Genomic DNA, 18100 nt, shown 5'->3' with positions numbered 1-18100 from the left:
TAAAAAAGAATTTCCTCGCCAGGGTCGTGTTCAGCGTTGGTTGTTACATCCGCAGTTCGATTGGTTTCGAAAGATGTGATGCTTTTGGGAGATAATATTCTGTAAAAAGACCAGATGTGAACGGCCGGCCACGTAACTGACACTCGGTCAAGTCAGTTTTCCTATTTAGCCAAAATGGACGGAACAACGCAAAAGCACTTTTTTTAGCATTGCTTAACCGGGCAACAAGCGCGTAGAGCGGTACAGTGATGTAGGTATCAATACCTGTTCTCTGGTACGCAGTTACTTGGTAGCTCCGACCTCTCGTCATGCGCCACAGCAGCACGGGATCTCGCCCCACGTCCCGCACTCTTGCGCGCAACGCCGCCACAAGCCTTAATCAGCATGAGAAGAGTTGTGTCACCACCAAGCTTCGCCACTTGTCAAGCCCCATCCCAAACCGCCAACCTCAACGAAAGAAACATCCCCAAACCACACCAACCCATCCTAGGTCTCTTTCAAAAACCCCATCGCCATCAGATCATGAGTTCCACGACGAAATACCAGCCCGCGCGGCAGGACGAGCCCGACGACGACGACTATACCACGGCGCCTCCGGCCTACGGCCAATCGTCGCGCGATGTCGCCACCGCCGGTATCGAAGCCCAGGGCCTCTTTGCCCACGCCCGCAGCAGCGAGGATAACGTGCCCGACGATTTCAAGGTAGGGCCTCTTCTTGAGAAGTCATATACAAGTGCGCGCGCCTTTGCTAACGGCTTGACCAACGACAGTTTGGCGGCTCCGTTGCAGAAGCCACCGTCGACATTCGTAATCAATTCGTCCGCAAGGTCTACACTATCCTCACCGTGCAGCTTCTCATGACTGCCGGCGTCAGCTCCCTCAGCTTCTTCAGCACATCTTACAAATCCTGGATCCAGGCTCACCCCGGCGTCGTCTGGATTTCCGTACGTCCCTCACTCCCGAGTACTCATACGTGTGCTAATAACCACCACCACCACAGCTCATCGGTTCCATGATCTTCCTCGGCCTCACCTATTGGAAGCGCAAGTCCTACCCGACCAACCTGCTCTTTCTCTCGCTCTTCACCCTCGCCGAGGCGTACACCATTTCCGTCATCGTCTCCTTCTACCGCACCAGCATCGTCCTCAACGCCGTCGTCCTCACCGGCGGCATCTTTGTCGCCCTCACTCTCTTCGCCTGCCAGACAAAGTATGACTTCACATCGTGGATGCCCTACCTCTTTGGCGCCCTCTGGGGCCTGGTTCTCTTCGGCTTCATGTCCATGTTCTTCCCCTATGGCTCCACTGGCGAGCTTCTATACGGCGGAGCCTCGGCTCTCATCTTCAGCGCCTACGTCCTCGTCGACACCCAGATGGTTCTGCGCAAGCACCACGTCGAGGAGGAGATTGCCGCCGCCATTAGCCTCTACCTCGACATCATCAACCTATTCCTCGCCATCTTGCGCATCCTTAATTCCCAGTCTAGCGACTGAGCGGCAGTTTGCTCAGACACCTTTCTCAGCGGATGCATGGAGAAGACCTGGTGGAAGCTATTCTTTTGATGGCAACGAATTTTAATGGAATTTGGCGTTCTTTTTTTTCTGTATTGTTTCAAGAGATTGTTCCATCTTTGCCCTGCCGCCCTTGTCCGTGGCTCAAGATGCTACGCCGATTGCCAGCATCACAAACCTACCACAACACGCACCTCGTTTTATCACTAGCAACTACACTACACCTAAGTAGAAAACTTACAATTATTATTCAACAGCGATTTCATTAGACGCCAGTATCGGATATTTGCATTAAGTCCACTAAAAACACTCAAAAAATAATTAAAACGGCCATTGAGGCATTCGCCGACAAGGACGGGTATACACGCATGAATATCTGGACGAGTCACTTCTGCGACTCAAATGGTTCTTTACCCTTCACACATGGCCAGCCCGGCCAAGCCAGATGCCACATTCACTGTCAAAGAGCCAAGTCGCTCCCCAATCAACCTCGTCCCTCCGTGTTGCTCTCTGGTCGCGAATACTTGGCCACTGGCCTCCAAAGTCGTTGCATTCATAGACAGCTTTTTGTAACATATTCGGAGAGAAACTCAAATTCAAGCTCTGACACGGCATATAGATACCTGTCTGCTCAATTTCTGCTTTTCAACCAAAGAACAGAGAAACACCAACGCCCTAGGCTCAAGCATAGACTGACCAAGATCCCCACGTGGCATATACACTCCATAGGTGGGTTCTTTACTCTTCTTGCTTGCCGTTCTCGGGTCCGCTGTTCATGAGGGTAGCGTGGGCAGTAGCCTCGCGCTGCATGCGGGCCTCGATCTCGCGAAGCTGCGACTCGCGGGCCAAAAGCTCCTGGCGCTTCTCGTTGATCTCGCGCTGGACCTTGAGCTCGATCTCGCGGAGCTTCTCCTCCTCGCGGCGGAGCTGCTCCTCCTTGAGACGAACAGACTGGGAGGCCAGGTCCTCTGGATTCATGGAGCTGTCGACACTATTAAGAGGGTTAGCATCGCATGCTTTTATGGAGCTTAGAGAGAGTGTCAAACTCACCCAGTGGCACCATCCACGCTCTTTGAGAGCTTCTCGGTACGGTAGTTCTCGTAGAGGAAGTCGTGGGTAATTTCCTTAAGGTCGGCAAGATGGCTATGCAGCAGAGCAGAGCGAATGGCGAGGAAATCGGAGTGGCGAGGGTTGTCAACCTCGACGACACCCCAAGGGTACTGACGAGCGCGCACCTTTCTACCGCCGATCTCAACAACATCCTCAGAGCCGACAATAGCGAAAGGCATGAGACCGCGGAGCTCAGCATTTTCCTCAACAGTATCCTCGTCATCCTCATCGACGTCGTAAGGGAAGTTGTAAACGGGGATTCTGTAGTGCTCAATGTCCTCCATGACGAGCTTCTTGGATTCGGCAAGCTCCTGGGGGGTGAGGGAATCGGCGCGTCCGATGACGGGAATGACGTTGACACGAGGGGCAAGTCGCTTCATGAGCTCAATATCAAGTTCACGCAGACTATTCTAAGTTAGCAACTACCGAGAGGAAGAAATTGACAAACATACCCGTGTCCAGTAGGAGTGATGAAGTAGAGCATGGCATGCACACGGTTGTCTCTGAATCGCGGGTTACGCTTGATTCGAGACTCCTCAGCCAAGATATCGTCATATTGTCTCTCGAGGTAGCCGACAATCTCGGAGAAGCTAGGGGTGTTAGCTATTGGCTCCGTCGTTTCTGGGAGTATTGCTGGATTAGTTCGTACCTAGCCTCGTTGTCAATCTGATCACCAAATCCAGGAGTATCGACAATAGTCAGGGAGATACGGGTGCCTTCCTCATCAAGTTCTAGCTCTATAATGCATTAGCAATGTGGCGATCGGGTGGGGATTGTCCAGTTTGTATCGTACCGACGGTGACAGGCTTAATCTTGACACTGTCTTCGACGTGAGCATCGTGGGCATCATCAGCATCCTTGTGCTGGAGAACGTCCTGTCCACAGAGGGTGTTGACAAAGGTGGTGCGGCCTGGGGCGCAATGTTAGCTGCAAGGAGACGAGGCAGGGCTGCATCGACAGCCATGGTCCAATTTCATGCTGTCATGGCATTTAGGCACGTACCAGTTCCGGAAGCACCGCAAACCATCAGGCAGAACTGGATACCCTTCTTGACATTCTTCTTTCGGCGGATCATCTGTAGGCGTGGTGGGGTCAGCTCTGTGTGACACAATGGTAGCTGTCAAGGCATCAAGGGAATGGCTCCTCATAGAGAATTGGCCATCCCGTGCGGCTCGCAATGCCACTTGGGCTCGAGCTTCGCGGGTTGACAAAGTGGGCATCGACAGAAAAGCAGCACGTACAGCAGCGGACGACATCTTGACAAACGGTTCTTAGCCCCTGAGGCTTCTGGTAGTCGCAAATCGAAGGTAACGGCAAAAGACAGAATGGGGCGGTGGCGATACGTCAACAAAAATAAATGACCTTGATGAAAAAGCCAAGCCGCGGTAGAGTCGAGAAGAAATGCCCGAGCTATTGCTATCACGAGCGCGGAGGAGGAGGAAACCGTTGGCGGGTTGATGGATTGAGGAAGGGCTCAAGGGGATGGACAGAGAGCGGTGCGTGCTGGCTGCTAAAAGGGGAGAAAGGGTCGTGGGCAGAAAGATGAGAGGCTAGGATTGGAGCAATTTCACGCCGCTTGGACCACACACTGTTGGGGTTGTTAGTGTCAAGCGGCTGTGTCAGCCTGAGCTCTAGCAGGTGAGTAAATGTACCAATTTGCTGGCCCGCAACTGGCAGCGGTTATCCCAGGGGACCTCACGGTCGGCAACAGCGTCTGATGGCTGCTGTAACCTGTTGGAGCAAAGTTCAGGGGCCACCCACTCAGGGACTGACCGCCTGCCCACCAACTCCAATCGTGGTCCCCTCTTCCCCTGGAGCCCACCCGTTTTTCCCGGGGAGCGCGCTGCTGGTGCTCCGGACCACTTGCCAAGCACGGTACCTGATTTATTGCCTTACTTCGGCGAGAATACAAGTACCGCTGCCCCATGCGCTCTCAAGTTATCGACACATTCACCTGTTCTTCTGCTTCACAACTGCTGTGGCCAAGCTACGCCCGTGTCCACTGTCCTCCACGCTGCTAATTAGCAATGATACCTTTACAAAAACGACAAAAGTAAAGATATGGATGGCCAGACTCAAAGGAATACATCGATTTCGAATTATCATTGACATCTCATACAGATGTAGACCGACTCGCAAAAGCAAAATCAATGCGTAACCCAATGCAACCCAATGCAACCGCCATTTCTACCCGGATGATTTTGCATAGTCATAACAGTCGTCTGTGTCACGGAAAGAAAATTCCATCAAGTTCTTGTCTTAAAATCCGAAATGAAACGAACTCCGTGATGTTCTATAGTCTATACACACATCTCGCCCTTGTTCTCTGTTACCGGCCTCGTCCCAGCCTCTCGTCCTCATCTCGTGTCAAGTCATACGCCGGCCGAAATGTGGTTCCCTCCGTATCCACGGCGAGCTTCGGGTTCGGCTTTGTGTTGCTCGTGCCGCCAAGCGACGTGTATCCGAGGTTATACAAATTGCAGTACGGAATCTCCAATCGGCGCAGGAACTGTCCCTCGCTGTCAGCATCGGGGCTTTTCTTGCTACCCTCGGATCAAACTTACAATCCAAATGTCCACGTAGTGCCAGTCAATCATGGGGTTGATGCGCATAAACTGCGGCCAGCCGGCGTCCGTCGGGCTAAAGTGCTCCAGGTGCTCGCTGTAAGGGTCGGTCCGCCGGGTACCCATGAAGATGGCCCGGACCGCCGGCGTCTCGGCCAGGTACGCGTCTAGCGCCGGCCGCATGGCCATTGTATACTGCTTCAGGTCCAGGTGGTACTCGCGCGTCGACTGCGCGACAAACTCCCCCATCTCTGGAAACGGATCCGGCGGTGCAATGTACATGGCTTGGATCCGGGGGACGTCACCGTTGCCATCCGTTGTCGACGTCTTGCCGCCGCTCGCCGTCGGCAGCGTCGGCAAGCACGCCAGGAGAAGTACCAGCAGGCAGAGGCAGTCCTTTCCGCCGTTATAGGAGAGCGACAACTCCTCGAACCTATATGTCGTGACGAAAGGTGCCCGTAGTTAGCCAGTCGTTCGTGTCGCTCCCTCCCCGCCCACAAAACGAGGTGGGCGCGGGGTTGGCCGATCCATGGCCCGGCTGGTAGACGTACTTGTACCGTTTCAGCGCTTCCTCGACGACTTGCAGTGATATGCGTATCTGCTCCTGTGTTCTCTTGGTCGTCTCGTCCGGGGCAGGCACGTCGAGAAAGGCCAGGACCTGCCGCCGCAGCTCGGCGCATACAGCCGGCAATGTCGATGCGCCGCCATTGATGGCCCTGGCAGCGTGCGCTGCACCGTTTGTCTGTACGCTCGGCATAATTTGTGTCATTACCCTCCGGTATGGCGCAGTATCAAGTAATAAAAAGCAGGATTGAAACGCAGCGTCACATCAGGGTGTCGAAAGATGGAGAGGGGATGTTCTGGTCCGGGTTTGCCGCGTCGTCCGAGGCCGCCTGGTTATCCTCGAAGCGCGGAATTTGGGGTCTGATGCACATTGCCCCCGCAAAAGCTTGTGAAGTGCCTTTCCCACAGGCTCTCCGCCACAGCGCCACTTAATAATTATTGGCGGGCCTCGGCAATGTTGATCTTCCAATGACTCGCTACCGTTCATGTAAATTATACTAATGAGGAACTGAAAATCATTGACACAGTCGTGAACTATATCACAATAGGGAGCCATGCAAAATGGAAAGAATAGGGTTTCAAAACCGGTCCAGGGTGGTCACTCTAGCTGCAAAGTCATCTAGTGAAAAAGCTGTAATTACATAGTTTCCATCCATAGGTAGGTAGTGTCTTAATCTCCGAAATTCGCAGGTTTTTCAAGCGGATAAGTCCCAAGGCCAAGGGCCTCCCAATCCCACAACGCCGCAAAGTCATCCAGGTGCCCAGCCTGGTCGGCCAAGTCATCTGTGGCCTGCTCCTCCAGTAAAAATCGAAAATCCTCCCCGTACGCAGCTATTGGCTCCACAGATGCCGTCTCGTCGTGGTTATCCATCGGCCACGGCGACAGCGACTCGTCGATAGCGCCAAAGCTTGCTTGGGGGTCACCTACAGACGGGGTCTGTCGCACGTCGTCCGTGGACCCTTGCCAACCATCCGACATACTCGCCGGCGTAAGAAAGCCTCGGCTCAGCTGTTCCGGTGATGTCTCAGAGCCAGTTTCCAGGGCCAGTCCCGGGCTTAGGGCTGACACGAGCCCGGTCGCCTCGGTGACTGGTGCTGGCGATACTTCGGTCGCATCAGTCTTTTGTCGCTTTTGTGTCCTGCGCACCGTATCAGGTCGCTGCAGCCTAGGCACTAACTGAGAGGCAGTGTCGAAAGCAAACTTTGCTGTAGAAGACGTATGCGCCAGTCGAGCAAACAATGACACGGCATTATCGAGCTCCTCGTATACTTCGTCCTCTTTCTTCATGGTATTCTCCACGTCCTTCATGATGCATGTGCATAGGAGGACAACTGTATCGAAGACCGAACTAATCATGAAATGGTAGCCACCTCCATGCCGGTCAACATGGTCGGCCCAAAGAACCGCAACCCTGATATTCTTCGCACAATACTTGATGCCGTCTGCACAGAGGCCTTGCTCTTCTTCCGACAGGGCAGAGGTATACCCCTTGAGCATCACTGGTCGAATAGATGCCAGTAGAAGAAAGTACGCCATGGTATACAGATAAAATCGGTTGAAGATGATCCATGGATTTGTCGCATCTTTTGATGTATCTGGATTGCCAAAAGCATAGACCCGGGGAAAAGCTTTCGCCCAAGCTTCTACCGTCGCTTGGTATTGTCGAATTTCGCTCGGTTCCAAATTGATGGTATTCGGGTACGTAACAGCCAACTGCGAAATCAGCTGTGATTGTATCTTCATGTGAAGCATTGGAGATGGTGAAAAAGCCTCCATTGTGAGAGCTGGAAGCACGACTTCAACGGCGGACCAATTTACGATAGTAGGACGAGCTAAACCAGCAGATGTTTGCCTTTGATACCATCAGCGTATGTACGAGGGGTATAGAATGAAGCCAGGCCACTCACCAGTCCAAGATCTGAATAACACACCACAATCTGCGTCTCATTTCGCGTTCAAAAGAGGGAAGTTGATGAAATGCTTGATCTTTCTCCCTTACTGTTGGAGAGTTGTGTGTTAGTAGATGGATCTTAGGGCCGAAAATGTACGTACCAAGTATCTGACATTCCCGAGCAGCAGCGCTGAGTGCATGCCATGCCTCTGGGTATTTTGCTTGCGAAATGTACCAGTATGACGAATGAAGCATGCTCTGGCAGCTGTGAAGATGGCTGGATCCGGGTGGAACCACGCTTCCCAGCTCTCGTGCAATGTTGTGATATTTTTCTGACAATATTTCCGTGCTGTCCCCCATATCGCGCTCAATTACAGCTTTGAGAGATTCGTCGGCATGCTGAATGGAACACGCGCAGACGGTAAAGAGGAGAGCAGTAAATTGAAGCGCCACTGGTCTGTTTTCTTGCACCCTGGTCCACCAATTCCGATACTCGTCAAAAAAGGCGGCCGGATACAGAATATAGAATTGGTTGTTGATGTTGTTGAAGAAGATGCGAAGGAGCGAGTCTACGCTGAGCAGTCAGACGTGGAACAAGAGACACAGACATGGAGTGCTGTACTGACCAACCCAATGTCGCTTCGGAAACTCCTTGAATGCGCGCCCCAGCGCAGAACATGAAGCTACGTCTGTCCAGTACTGATTGTCATCGGGGGCATCTTTCTATCTTGGTCTTGAGTCTCGGTAACCACGTTGAAAGGAAGCTTGGGCATGCATACCTTGTCCTCGAGGCCGAGACCGGCGAGCAGGTCCGCTGTATGATAGCCCAAAGACCCGGGTTGAAAATCAGCCACGGTAGGTATAATATCCGTGTCAGTCTCATCCGAACTGGCCTGGCGCTTGCGACTGTCTGAAGCTGTCGGTGCCTCGGCTGGCGCATTCGCGGTGGGCAGAGCAAAATGGCATTTATCCGCCACTTTTCGCTTCAAGCAGTGGTTGCAGGGCCATTCTCTGTTGCACTACACAAAGGAGTTAGCATCAAGACTGTGGATGCGGGCTGTTCCCAGCCACGGCGCAGAAACGTCATGGATGTGGTAGCGCGGGATTGCGCGTTGCTCTGTGCCAAGTGTCGTACCTTTTGCTTCCTCCGCTGGCATTCGCTGCAGGACAAACGGCTCCGGGCAGCTCTGGAGGAATTGCTTTCCATTATTGTGACGCAGATACCGACATGCCGTGTTGGTGACTATGGTAAGGAGAAGAGAGAAAAGCTAGGCCAGCCTTCGTCCGTCCAACGTGCGTCGTTGAGACAGTGCGACAAATAAAGTTGTGATATTACTGGGCCGGTCTAAAAGGCTAAAATCGATGGATTGCGGACCAATGGATCGGAGAAACTGAGCGGCCATCGATGTCGCGCCACAGCGAGGCAGTTGGATTTGTTCCTGATGGCCAGGACTGGCATTGAACAGTAACTACTAGCTCGCGGGGGAAACGGCGTGTCTCAAAGGACGGTCGCGGATGCAGCAGCACATAGTCGATATGTATCCCCAACCGACGATCAGTGTGGCACTACTGATGCACAATCTGTACCAGCATCCTGGCGTTTATTAGTACTGCGGCAATGATGAGACCACCCAGGACCAGACACCGGCCTTAGCAGCCTTTGACTACCATACAAGGATAACTAGGGACAGAGATGAGCAGATCATGGTACATACATATGCCATCGAGGAGCAACGCGATTACGGGGAAAATTGGTGTAAAATGACGATGGAGGGGGAGGATGGTGCCGCTAGCCCGGAATAGCGTCGTTTTGTTGCCATTTCGACTTGCTGCTGGCAGCATCAGAGTATCAGAGTTGGTATGTAGGGTGATGGAATAGGCCGTCAGTCACTAATTCAAATACTTCATGGATACTTGAATTATTTTTATTTATTCTCGCTCTTTTTCTTGCTATTTTCCTTCTCCTGTATTTTCCCCGTGCCACTCATTCTCTATTCTTATTATCCGTCCAGGCTATTATATCTTATTCTATGATCTTCTTTAGTTGAATGCTTTCTTACTGCTTATTTATTATTATGCTCCTCTCGAATTTATCGTTTCTTTACCTCCATCACGCGAAGCCATCAGCCGCACCTTTCAGGGAGCTACAACGGGACCAGGCCAGCCGAGGCACCGTCAGCTGCCCATATTCAGGGAGGCAAAGGCGCTGTAAGCCCAGGGCAGGGCGACACTTTAGCGCCTTTGCTCTTTGCTTTGCCTGACCCGCCAGCGCCACCGCACCCAAAACGCCGCCAAGGCCAGCGGCCAGCACAACCAGCACCACCAACATCTCTCACACCCATCGCCGCACTCAATTCCTCCGCAACTTGACGCGCTTCTATCCGACCCGACCTTTTCTCACTCCCTTTTCCTCATCTCGCCCAGGAACCACCTCCTAGTTCTCTGTGTCAACCCGCTCGTCCTCACCCCGCATCTCCCCATCCTGTGTTTACGGCACTGATCCCACCCATCATGGCCATCTACTGTTGAGACTGCCCACCACCAGTTGCATCTCTCTCCGCACTTCACTTCTGTTTTTCAACCGTTTTGCTACGTCACGATGAATGTCCGGCCGCCCATAGAGTCTTCAAGCCCAACGGCTGTGCTGTCAGTCTCATTCAACAACGACGCTAGCTGCTTCGCCGTCGGCCTCGAATCGGGCATCTGCAGTAAGTGCACCAGCAACGCTCATCCACTGTCCATATTGCTCATGCTCACACATATAGTCTTTCACACAAAATCATGTCTATTAAAGGCATCCAGGGGTATTTATTTCCTGTTCCCGTATCTAGTCAGCAAGCTGATGACTTGTAGATTTCAATGCCGGTATTGGCCTGGTCCGCATGATGGGCATGACCAACTACTTGGCACTTGTCGGTGGTGGACGTTCTCCCAAATTTGCCATGAACAAGGTTTGTCATCTTGAATCCAAATTATAATCCTATTCCTACTCGGTACTGATGATCCTGGCTAGGCAATAATATGGGACGATATGAAGGGCAAGGTGGCGCTGGAGATTGCTGCCCTCAGCTCCGTCCGAGGCGTCCAGCTTGGCCGCGAGCGCATAGCCGTAGTGCTTCAGAGCAGTGTTCGCGTCTACTCATTCTCCAAGCCTCCCAGCCTTCTGCATGTATACGAGACGGCAGACAACCTTGCCGGACTGTGCTGCATGTCCGACAAGAAGCTGGCCTTTCCCGGCCGCACCGCTGGCCAGATCCAGCTCGTCGAGCTCGCCACTGGCAACGTGAGCATCATCCCAGCTCACTCGTCCGCCCTCAAGGCCATCCAGCTCAGCCCAGACGGCGAGCTTCTTGCCAGTGCCAGTCAGACGGGCACACTGATTCGCGTCTACTCCACCAGCAACTGTGCCAAGATTGCCGAGCTGCGTCGCGGCATCGACCCTGCCACCATTTACTCCTTAGCCTTCTCTCCGCCCGGAGACTACCTGGCTTGCACCTCTGACAAATCCACACTCCACATCTTCGACGTCCCTCACCCTCGACGCACGGCACCACATCGAAGTCAACAGCTCGGTAGCAGCAACGAGTCAGATCCCGGCAAATGGGGTATTCTGGGCAAAATTCCACTCATGCCTCGTGTCTTTTCCGATGTATACTCCTTCGCCTCCGCGCCTTTTGAGGCAGGTGACGAAGGCACGATTGGTGGCATTCCGTTTTCCGAGGCATCAACATTAGGGACAACGAGGCTCTGCAAGGGCGTCATTGGCTGGACAAGTAATGACAGTCTCGTTGTCATCGGTGCAGGGCAAGATGCTCGGTGGGAAAAGTTTGCCATTACCGAGGGGGAAGAGGGTAAACGACATTGCACGAGGGAAGGTTGGAAACGATACCTTGGAAATACGTAGTCAAAGTAGATATGTGAAATAAGTCTCAGACGCCTGGCAACCACATATGGCTTTCCAACACTGGCCCATTTTCATTACTATCAATAGTGGGTATTCGATTTGCCGGTCTTTTATGCTTCACTGCGTCTCGGAGAGTGGCTGCGTCGCCTTCGCTTGTGGCCCCTCTCTGCCTCGTCCTTTCTGTTTATGTGTGTCTGGTGCTGGCGTTCGTCGTTTTGTCTTCGGTCGTGCTGTCTTCTGTCTAGATCGCGGTCCCGATCGCGGCTCCGTTCTTTTTCATCTTTATCCCTGCGCCGGGATCTATGCTCTCTCGAGTTGTCGTCGTGCCTTTTTCCCCTATGGCGCTCCTCGTCTCCATCCCGATGTCTGTCGCTACGGTGATCGCCTCGATGACGATGACGACGCTCAGAATCACTTTCATCACGCCGAGACCGTCTTCTATCATCGTCGTCATGTTTAGACCTGTGAGGTCTATGCGACCGGTGCTTGTGCCTCGATTCCTTCTTGTCGGCTCGCGCGCGCGCCTCTTGCACCTCCTTCTTCTTCTCTTCAATGAGGAACGCCTTCATCGGGTCATCGTCGTCATGATCATGTATCAACTTGGCCAGGTCGCGCTCTTCTTGCAGCATCGGCCGTTGAGGCGCTTCGTCTTCGCTGCTTTCGTCCTCGGACAGCGGTTTGCCTTGTTTGCGCTGGAGGTCCTCCCAGCCAACTCTGCACTCGTCCTGGTCTTCGTCGTCGCGCATAGAATACCGTGCATGGTCTACGCGGAGCAGACGTCCTCCGACTTGTGCGCCGCCGAGATTGTCCACAGCCAAATCGGTGCTCTTTTGGTTTTCGTACTTGAGCCATCCGAAACCCTTGGACTTGCCCGATTCCTTGTCGCGCACAAGTTTCAGAAATACAGGCTCGCCGAATTGCGAAAATATGGTTATCACATCGCCTTCGGAGAGCTCGTATGGCAGGCCGCCAAAGTAAACGTAGGCCGTGTCCCGGTAGTCGGTATGCCACGAGGCTTCGGGGGAGCTACGGGACTGTTCAGTCGTATATCTGTGGAGTCTTGGGGGCGTTTTATACTTACATTCCATTTTCAATCTCCTTCTTATTCAGCGCCTGTATCGCTCGTATTTGGTTCATCTTGCTGCCGCCTGGTCTTTGAGCTGTAATTTTTCCAGTCCAGGTTTGTCACAAGGCAGGCAGCCCACTTTGTGGTTACAGTTCAAAAGTCTAAAGACGGTCCTAGCCTAGTATACGTATTTAGTAAGAGCTTATAAGGGCTCTAGACTCTATCTATACAAAAGCCCTAGTATATATAAAATTAATAATATCTAGAATTAGCCTAAGCTTAAAAGCTTAGTCTAGTATATTTATATAAGGGATAATTATTTACTCTATAATTATACCTAAACTTTTTTTCTTTATAATAGTCCTACTTTTACTAAATAAGGATAAAGATAGAATAATATATAAAGAAGTTATATTCTTATAATTATAACTCTTTATAACTGCTTATACCTATTTATTAGAGTTTAAGCTATAAAAACTTCCTAAAAGGGCTTAATCTTAATTATAAATTAAATATAAGAAAGAAAGAAGGGATTTCCTTTCCTAATTAGGAAGGAACAAGGTAAAAATAATTATAAGTTCTAATATAATTTATTCTCTAACTCCTTTATATAAAATTGCTCTTAGTTGTGACTAGTTATCTAATGTCCCTATCAGCCTGCTTATAATTCACGAAAGATATCTACGGGTTGTAGGTACCCCTCCCGAACTGAAATTAACAAAATCGCGCATTTGACCATTCATAATTCATAAATGGCCATGAGAGCCTTGAAATCCTCATCTTCCAAAAGTTCCGCGGCTGTTGGGCGATACTCTGGCAAGTACGCTAACCCTTTTGAAAGGACGGAGACGACCAACTTCCGCTCGACATCGCTTACCTCAGGCCGCCCGCGCTTGCTCGTCTCCTCCAGAGTAAGCAGGGGAGCTGGTTTTTGCGTTTGGTCGTACCAAGACTCCTTGGGCTCATCTCCTGCATCATACCTGCCAGCCCACTGCAGAGGGAGAGGACCCAGCCTGTCCACCAGGTCGGTCAACGTGCGAAAGGGGGCGAAACCCATGTACAGCTGTACGAAGAGACACATGTAACTCCACATGTCACTGGCAAAGCTGGGATCTGTGCCGTGGAATCGCTCGGGCGCACAGTACGTGGTAGGCGCCTGCCACCTGCGTTTGACCGGTATCCCAGCTTCAATTGCCATACCAAAGTCGGCAAGAAAGATGCCCCCTCGCAGCGACTCTTTGTTCACCTGAATCGGTTCGACAAGCTGTCCCCTTTTCCACATCGCGAACCACAATGGCGTCTTTCGAGGGCGACCAAACTCTCGATAGGCCATCTTGAGCGTGTAGTCGTCAATGTCGCCAATGTCCCAGAGTACACTGCCGCTGTTGAGATCTATGTACAGGCTTTGTTAGATGATAGAAAGCCCTGTCAAGGAAGGGACTTAAACAAGGCCTGCTTACCACGAAGTATAAAATTTGCATCGTGAAGAGACTTGACGGCTTAGAGTAATTCTTTTGCAGCCGTCATCCTAGTTTTCCACGGAATTTCTCTGCAGCATTGGTAGAGACTCGGACCCCGAACGGGAAACACCATTACCTGGTGTGTGCCATTCACTCCATTGAGGGGAAAGGTGTCGAGAAAAGTCACGAGGCGGGATGGATCCTTGACTGTATCACGGATTTTGCGTTGCATTTCGAGCTCCCGGTCCTCCAACTCGCTGAAGAGGCCGACGGCACCAATCTTGAGGGCAACCATCTTTTGGCTTTTGATGTTGTGCGCCATCCAGACGGTGGAAAATCCTCCCCAGCCCAGTTTGTGCACAATGCGATACGTGTCAGCTAGAACGTCCCCAATACATATTGGATAATAAATCCCATCGGTATATCTCTCGATAGGCTCGGATAAATACTCAATATCGCCTCCTTCATCCGAACTGACGAAGCTTCCACAGTCATCAAGTCCGTCGTCTTCCGCAAAGGCGTCGTCAGCAGATGCAGATGCAGGAGAAATTGGACTGCTCGAGACCACATCCAACTTTTTTGCGTCTCGCGGCATCGGGTCTTGCTCTAGGGTTGAGCTGGCTCTTCGCGGCTTCGAAAATTTGATCAGAACACATCATGGTTTTAAGGCAGGGAGGGCGTAGCAGGGGTGCTGTACTTAAGGCCAAAAAGTTGCAACCAGGGCACTAGACAGGTCTCTTTTTTAATAGCTAATTTTCCCCTGTCACAACGCTGTCAGGCTGTTATTACGTGTTAAAAAATCTTCATGTTTTTTATAAGCCGTGTCAGATACGTTGACAGCGTTATGATAGGGGAAAATTACATGTTGAGCGGAAAACGTGTCCAGTGCCTTGTCAGAAAACAGGAATGATTTCCTATATAAATACACTCTAAACACTCCCTTATATAATTACTATCAAATATATTAAAAATACATAATTATTATATTATATTATTTAAAAGCTAAAGTTACTTATTTTAATATAATAATCTTTATATCTATTTCTTCTTTTATTCTATATAAATTTAAAACTAGTTATATAAATCTTTTAAATCTTTATTTTCTATTATCTATACTTAGTTTAATTAAAATAATATAATTATATAATAAATCCTTTAAGAGGCTTTAAGTATTAATCTATATTATAGCTATTTTAGTACAACTTTAGTAGTTCTTATATTATTATTATACTAGCTTTAAATATATACGTTATTGCTGAGAAATTAAAGGTGGTGATAGACTTTTGGAACCCCATTGTACAGTGGGTGGCAACATGTTTTCGACCCCCCCGAAGTCACCAGACCCAAATAGGAAGATCAAAACAATGCTGCTTTAGTCTAAAGTGGCTAACCCTAACCCTGAAGAGAGTTACAGTGGACTTACAGTGGACTGAAGTGGATACCTTTAGCTCGGGCTCAAAGCGGCATCCTGCCGCTATCCTGGTTAGGCTAGCGGCCTCTTGGCTGCTACCTGACAGGGGGTCAATACATGTTGCCACCCACTGTAGTAGTCTGGCGCGGGTCAATTTCCGGTCCGAGCTAACAAGCTCCCCAAGCTACACTTTAGCAACAAGTCAACGGACCAAGTCGCATTCTCCATACGCCTCGCTAGGAATCGCAATCTGGCGGACTGAATTCTGGGTTGGCTTGGCAAGCTGTGCGAGTGCAATAAGAGGCTCATAAGTCCTGCGACCTGCCAGAAGGAAAGCAAGACCAAAGATGCAAGGCGCGTCGTCATAGAGGACCCCCTGACCAGTGTACAACTCTGCGACACAAACGCATTTCGCCAATCTAGGTAGTTACGCGTTTTCGGCCCTTCGACTACTTGGCCGATACCTTCATTTTCTGTTTGCTCTTCGCGACCAACACCTTCGGAATCGTTTATTCCTGGCAGCATGGCTGGGAAAACGGAGCGGGCGTCCACCTACACCGCTGGCTCTGGCGATGCCGATGCTCGTAATGGCGAACAAAAGAGGAACCTCTGGACGTCGATGCTGGAATCGGTCGCGAGCGGCAAGCGCTTACCAGAGAAGAATCTGTTGATATTGGGTGGGCCAACCCCCCAAGCAGCGCTCTCCGCAGCATTCACCAAGTTAACACTGGCGCAGGTGGCAGCACGGACGCGCAGAGAGAGTTTCTCGAATCACTTTCCGCCGACGAAGAAGGCCGCAACTCGGAGCAACAGAAAACCCCCCCAATCGCGAACAACTTTGCGCTAGGTTACACGTACTATGATGTGCTGGACACAGATCAAGACGGTTGGAGGACCTCTGACTCTACTCGCCATTTTGCAGCATTGCTAACGCCGATTAGATACCCTCGCTCGCGTGTCGCTCTACCTCCTTTCGCAGCCCTCTGGCGAGTTTGCTTCGCTAGTCTCACCGCTGCTCACTCCAGAAACGATACCGAATACCGCCCTAGTTATACTGCTGGATTGGGCGCAACCCCACCTCTGGCTCAGACAGATCTGGAGCTGGATCCAAGTGTTGGAGGAGGTTATGGGCCACACATCCCCCGATGCGCGCAGCGAAATGGAGGAGACAATGTTTTCCTGGAGAGAGCGTGGCCGTGGCGGCAGCACGACGAATCTGGATGGTACTCCATCCGCGACAGCGGCTGACAGTGATGGCTCTTTGCCTTTGGGGCCTGGTGAATGGACGGAGCCTCTGGGGTTGCCTCTATGCGTGGTCTGCCAAAATGTCTGTCATTTTCGCTTCCAATTTCCTTACACATTGCTCACTCTCTCACAGGCCCAAAAAATCGACTTCCTCGAGAGAAATCATGGCTGGAAAGAGCCCGATTTTGACACAGTGCTTCAGTATTTGAGGACGGTACTGCTGCGCCGTACGTACAAGAATGTTGATCGATGCTCCGATTGAAGCTAATAGCCCCATAGATGGCGGTTCGCTTATTTACACAAGCCAAAACATTCCTTCTCAACTACCCGCCCTCGTCCACTCCACGCTTGGCATCACATCAATCCTCAAGCGTCAACCGCTGAAACACAACGTAATTGACAGAGACAAGATTGTTGTACCACCAAATTGGGATTCCTGGGGCAAGATTCGCGTGCTGGGCGGCAATTTTGATACAGAAGTAGCCTCAAAAGGCTGGTCCGAGGATATCAAGCTGCCGCTGGGCTCGACTCTGCAGAGTCTCGAAGCTCTCGAGGTGGCCAGAGCAGAGGCCGTCGAAACGGGCAAGTACGTGCAAGAAGACAGCGCCATTGCGCGCTACGAGGACTGGTGCCGCGATCCCAACAGTGGCGGCATGGCCGTGGTCGAAAGCGCCATGGGCAGCGCAGCCGCCGTCGGTGTGGATAGCGAGGACACGCAAGAGTTCCTCGAGCGGCAGCTCAAGATTCTCGACGTCGTCAAGGCCAAGGCGCCCGAAAAAGCAGGCGATAGCAACAACAATAGCATCTCCACCATTTCGCGACGCGGCGACTTTGCCGACGAGAAGACGGTCAGCGAGCACATTGGCCCCGTGCAGTTCAACATGGGCGGCATCCAGGTCGACGCCGACGACATGCTGCAACGACTCAAGGTGAGAATTATTTTTTTGCGATGCCAGGGAACGTGACGAAGCGAGAACGTGGCGACTGACACCACAAACCCTGCAGGACCGTAACGCCAGCAACGCCGAGGACGACGACGATGCCGTCGAGGAGCAACAGGCACCTGCGCCCAACATCACCAAAGAATACGACAATGAGCAACTACACGACTTTTTCAGCGGCCTCATGAACCGCACGGGTGGCACGGCCGACTCCCCGCGGTGAAGGACGGGCGATGGGAAACGAACGTCATTGTCTCGTCTCTGTAATCAATGTAACCAAGGTAAATGGTTGCAGAGACGAAGGCGATGACATTATTTATACAATCACAAAACAGGGAAATTTGGGAGCCAAAACTCTGTAGTAGTCCGGTAGAAAGAGGACAAGAATCGAGGTCGAGTGGCGTTGCGCCTCTGTAGATTAGATACCCTTGAT

The 18100-nt window shown here is 51.4% G+C and overlaps 8 protein-coding genes across 8 annotated transcripts; 3 read left to right on the top strand and 5 right to left on the bottom strand.

Moving 5' to 3' along the window:
• Positions 1–384: 384 nt before the first annotated feature.
• On the top strand, positions 385–1492 carry CCM_05214 (bax Inhibitor family protein; the record flags this gene model as incomplete). Its single annotated transcript, XM_006670359.1, has 3 exons — positions 385–702; positions 771–944; positions 1001–1492. The coding sequence occupies 3 exons, from the start codon at positions 385–387 to the stop codon at positions 1490–1492; spliced, it is 984 nt and encodes a 327-aa protein (XP_006670422.1).
• A 756-nt stretch (positions 1493–2248) lies between these two features.
• CCM_05213 (septin AspA, putative) lies at positions 2249–3876 on the bottom strand (the record flags this gene model as incomplete). Its single annotated transcript, XM_006670358.1, has 7 exons — positions 2249–2501; positions 2561–3025; positions 3073–3210; positions 3270–3357; positions 3414–3530; positions 3623–3695; positions 3862–3876. 7 exons carry the CDS (start codon positions 3874–3876, stop codon positions 2249–2251), a joined length of 1149 nt encoding a protein of 382 aa, XP_006670421.1.
• Positions 3877–4949: 1073 nt separating this feature from the next.
• Positions 4950–5941, bottom strand: CCM_05212 (FAD synthetase, putative; the record flags this gene model as incomplete). The annotated part of the gene is made up of 3 exons (XM_006670357.1): positions 4950–5129; positions 5185–5617; positions 5736–5941. The coding sequence occupies 3 exons, from the start codon at positions 5939–5941 to the stop codon at positions 4950–4952; spliced, it is 819 nt and encodes a 272-aa protein (XP_006670420.1).
• Positions 5942–6418: 477 nt separating this feature from the next.
• Positions 6419–8847, bottom strand: CCM_05211 (Fungal transcriptional regulatory protein; the record flags this gene model as incomplete). The annotated part of the gene is made up of 6 exons (XM_006670356.1): positions 6419–7601; positions 7657–7747; positions 7802–8209; positions 8267–8363; positions 8420–8659; positions 8776–8847. 6 exons carry the CDS (start codon positions 8845–8847, stop codon positions 6419–6421), a joined length of 2091 nt encoding a protein of 696 aa, XP_006670419.1.
• A 1392-nt stretch (positions 8848–10239) lies between these two features.
• Positions 10240–11544, top strand: CCM_05210 (phosphatidylinositol 3,5-bisphosphate-binding protein, putative; the record flags this gene model as incomplete). Its single annotated transcript, XM_006670355.1, has 3 exons — positions 10240–10348; positions 10494–10591; positions 10654–11544. 3 exons carry the CDS (start codon positions 10240–10242, stop codon positions 11542–11544), a joined length of 1098 nt encoding a protein of 365 aa, XP_006670418.1.
• Positions 11545–11654: 110 nt separating this feature from the next.
• On the bottom strand, positions 11655–12681 carry CCM_05209 (RNA binding domain protein; the record flags this gene model as incomplete). Its single annotated transcript, XM_006670354.1, has 2 exons — positions 11655–12570; positions 12626–12681. 2 exons carry the CDS (start codon positions 12679–12681, stop codon positions 11655–11657), a joined length of 972 nt encoding a protein of 323 aa, XP_006670417.1.
• A 668-nt stretch (positions 12682–13349) lies between these two features.
• On the bottom strand, positions 13350–14665 carry CCM_05208 (Protein kinase-like domain; the record flags this gene model as incomplete). Its single annotated transcript, XM_006670353.1, has 2 exons — positions 13350–14002; positions 14185–14665. 2 exons carry the CDS (start codon positions 14663–14665, stop codon positions 13350–13352), a joined length of 1134 nt encoding a protein of 377 aa, XP_006670416.1.
• A 1339-nt stretch (positions 14666–16004) lies between these two features.
• On the top strand, positions 16005–17890 carry CCM_05207 (dynein light intermediate chain; the record flags this gene model as incomplete). Its single annotated transcript, XM_006670352.1, has 5 exons — positions 16005–16158; positions 16218–16367; positions 16423–16953; positions 17006–17655; positions 17732–17890. The coding sequence occupies 5 exons, from the start codon at positions 16005–16007 to the stop codon at positions 17888–17890; spliced, it is 1644 nt and encodes a 547-aa protein (XP_006670415.1).
• Between the last annotated feature and the right edge of the window lie 210 nt (positions 17891–18100).

The sequence above is a fragment of the Cordyceps militaris genome (assembly GCF_000225605.1).
Source record: "Cordyceps militaris CM01 unplaced genomic scaffold CCM_S00004, whole genome shotgun sequence".
Classification (NCBI taxonomy): Eukaryota; Fungi; Ascomycota; class Sordariomycetes; order Hypocreales; family Cordycipitaceae; genus Cordyceps; species Cordyceps militaris.
This window is presented reverse-complemented; position numbering and strand designations above follow the sequence as displayed.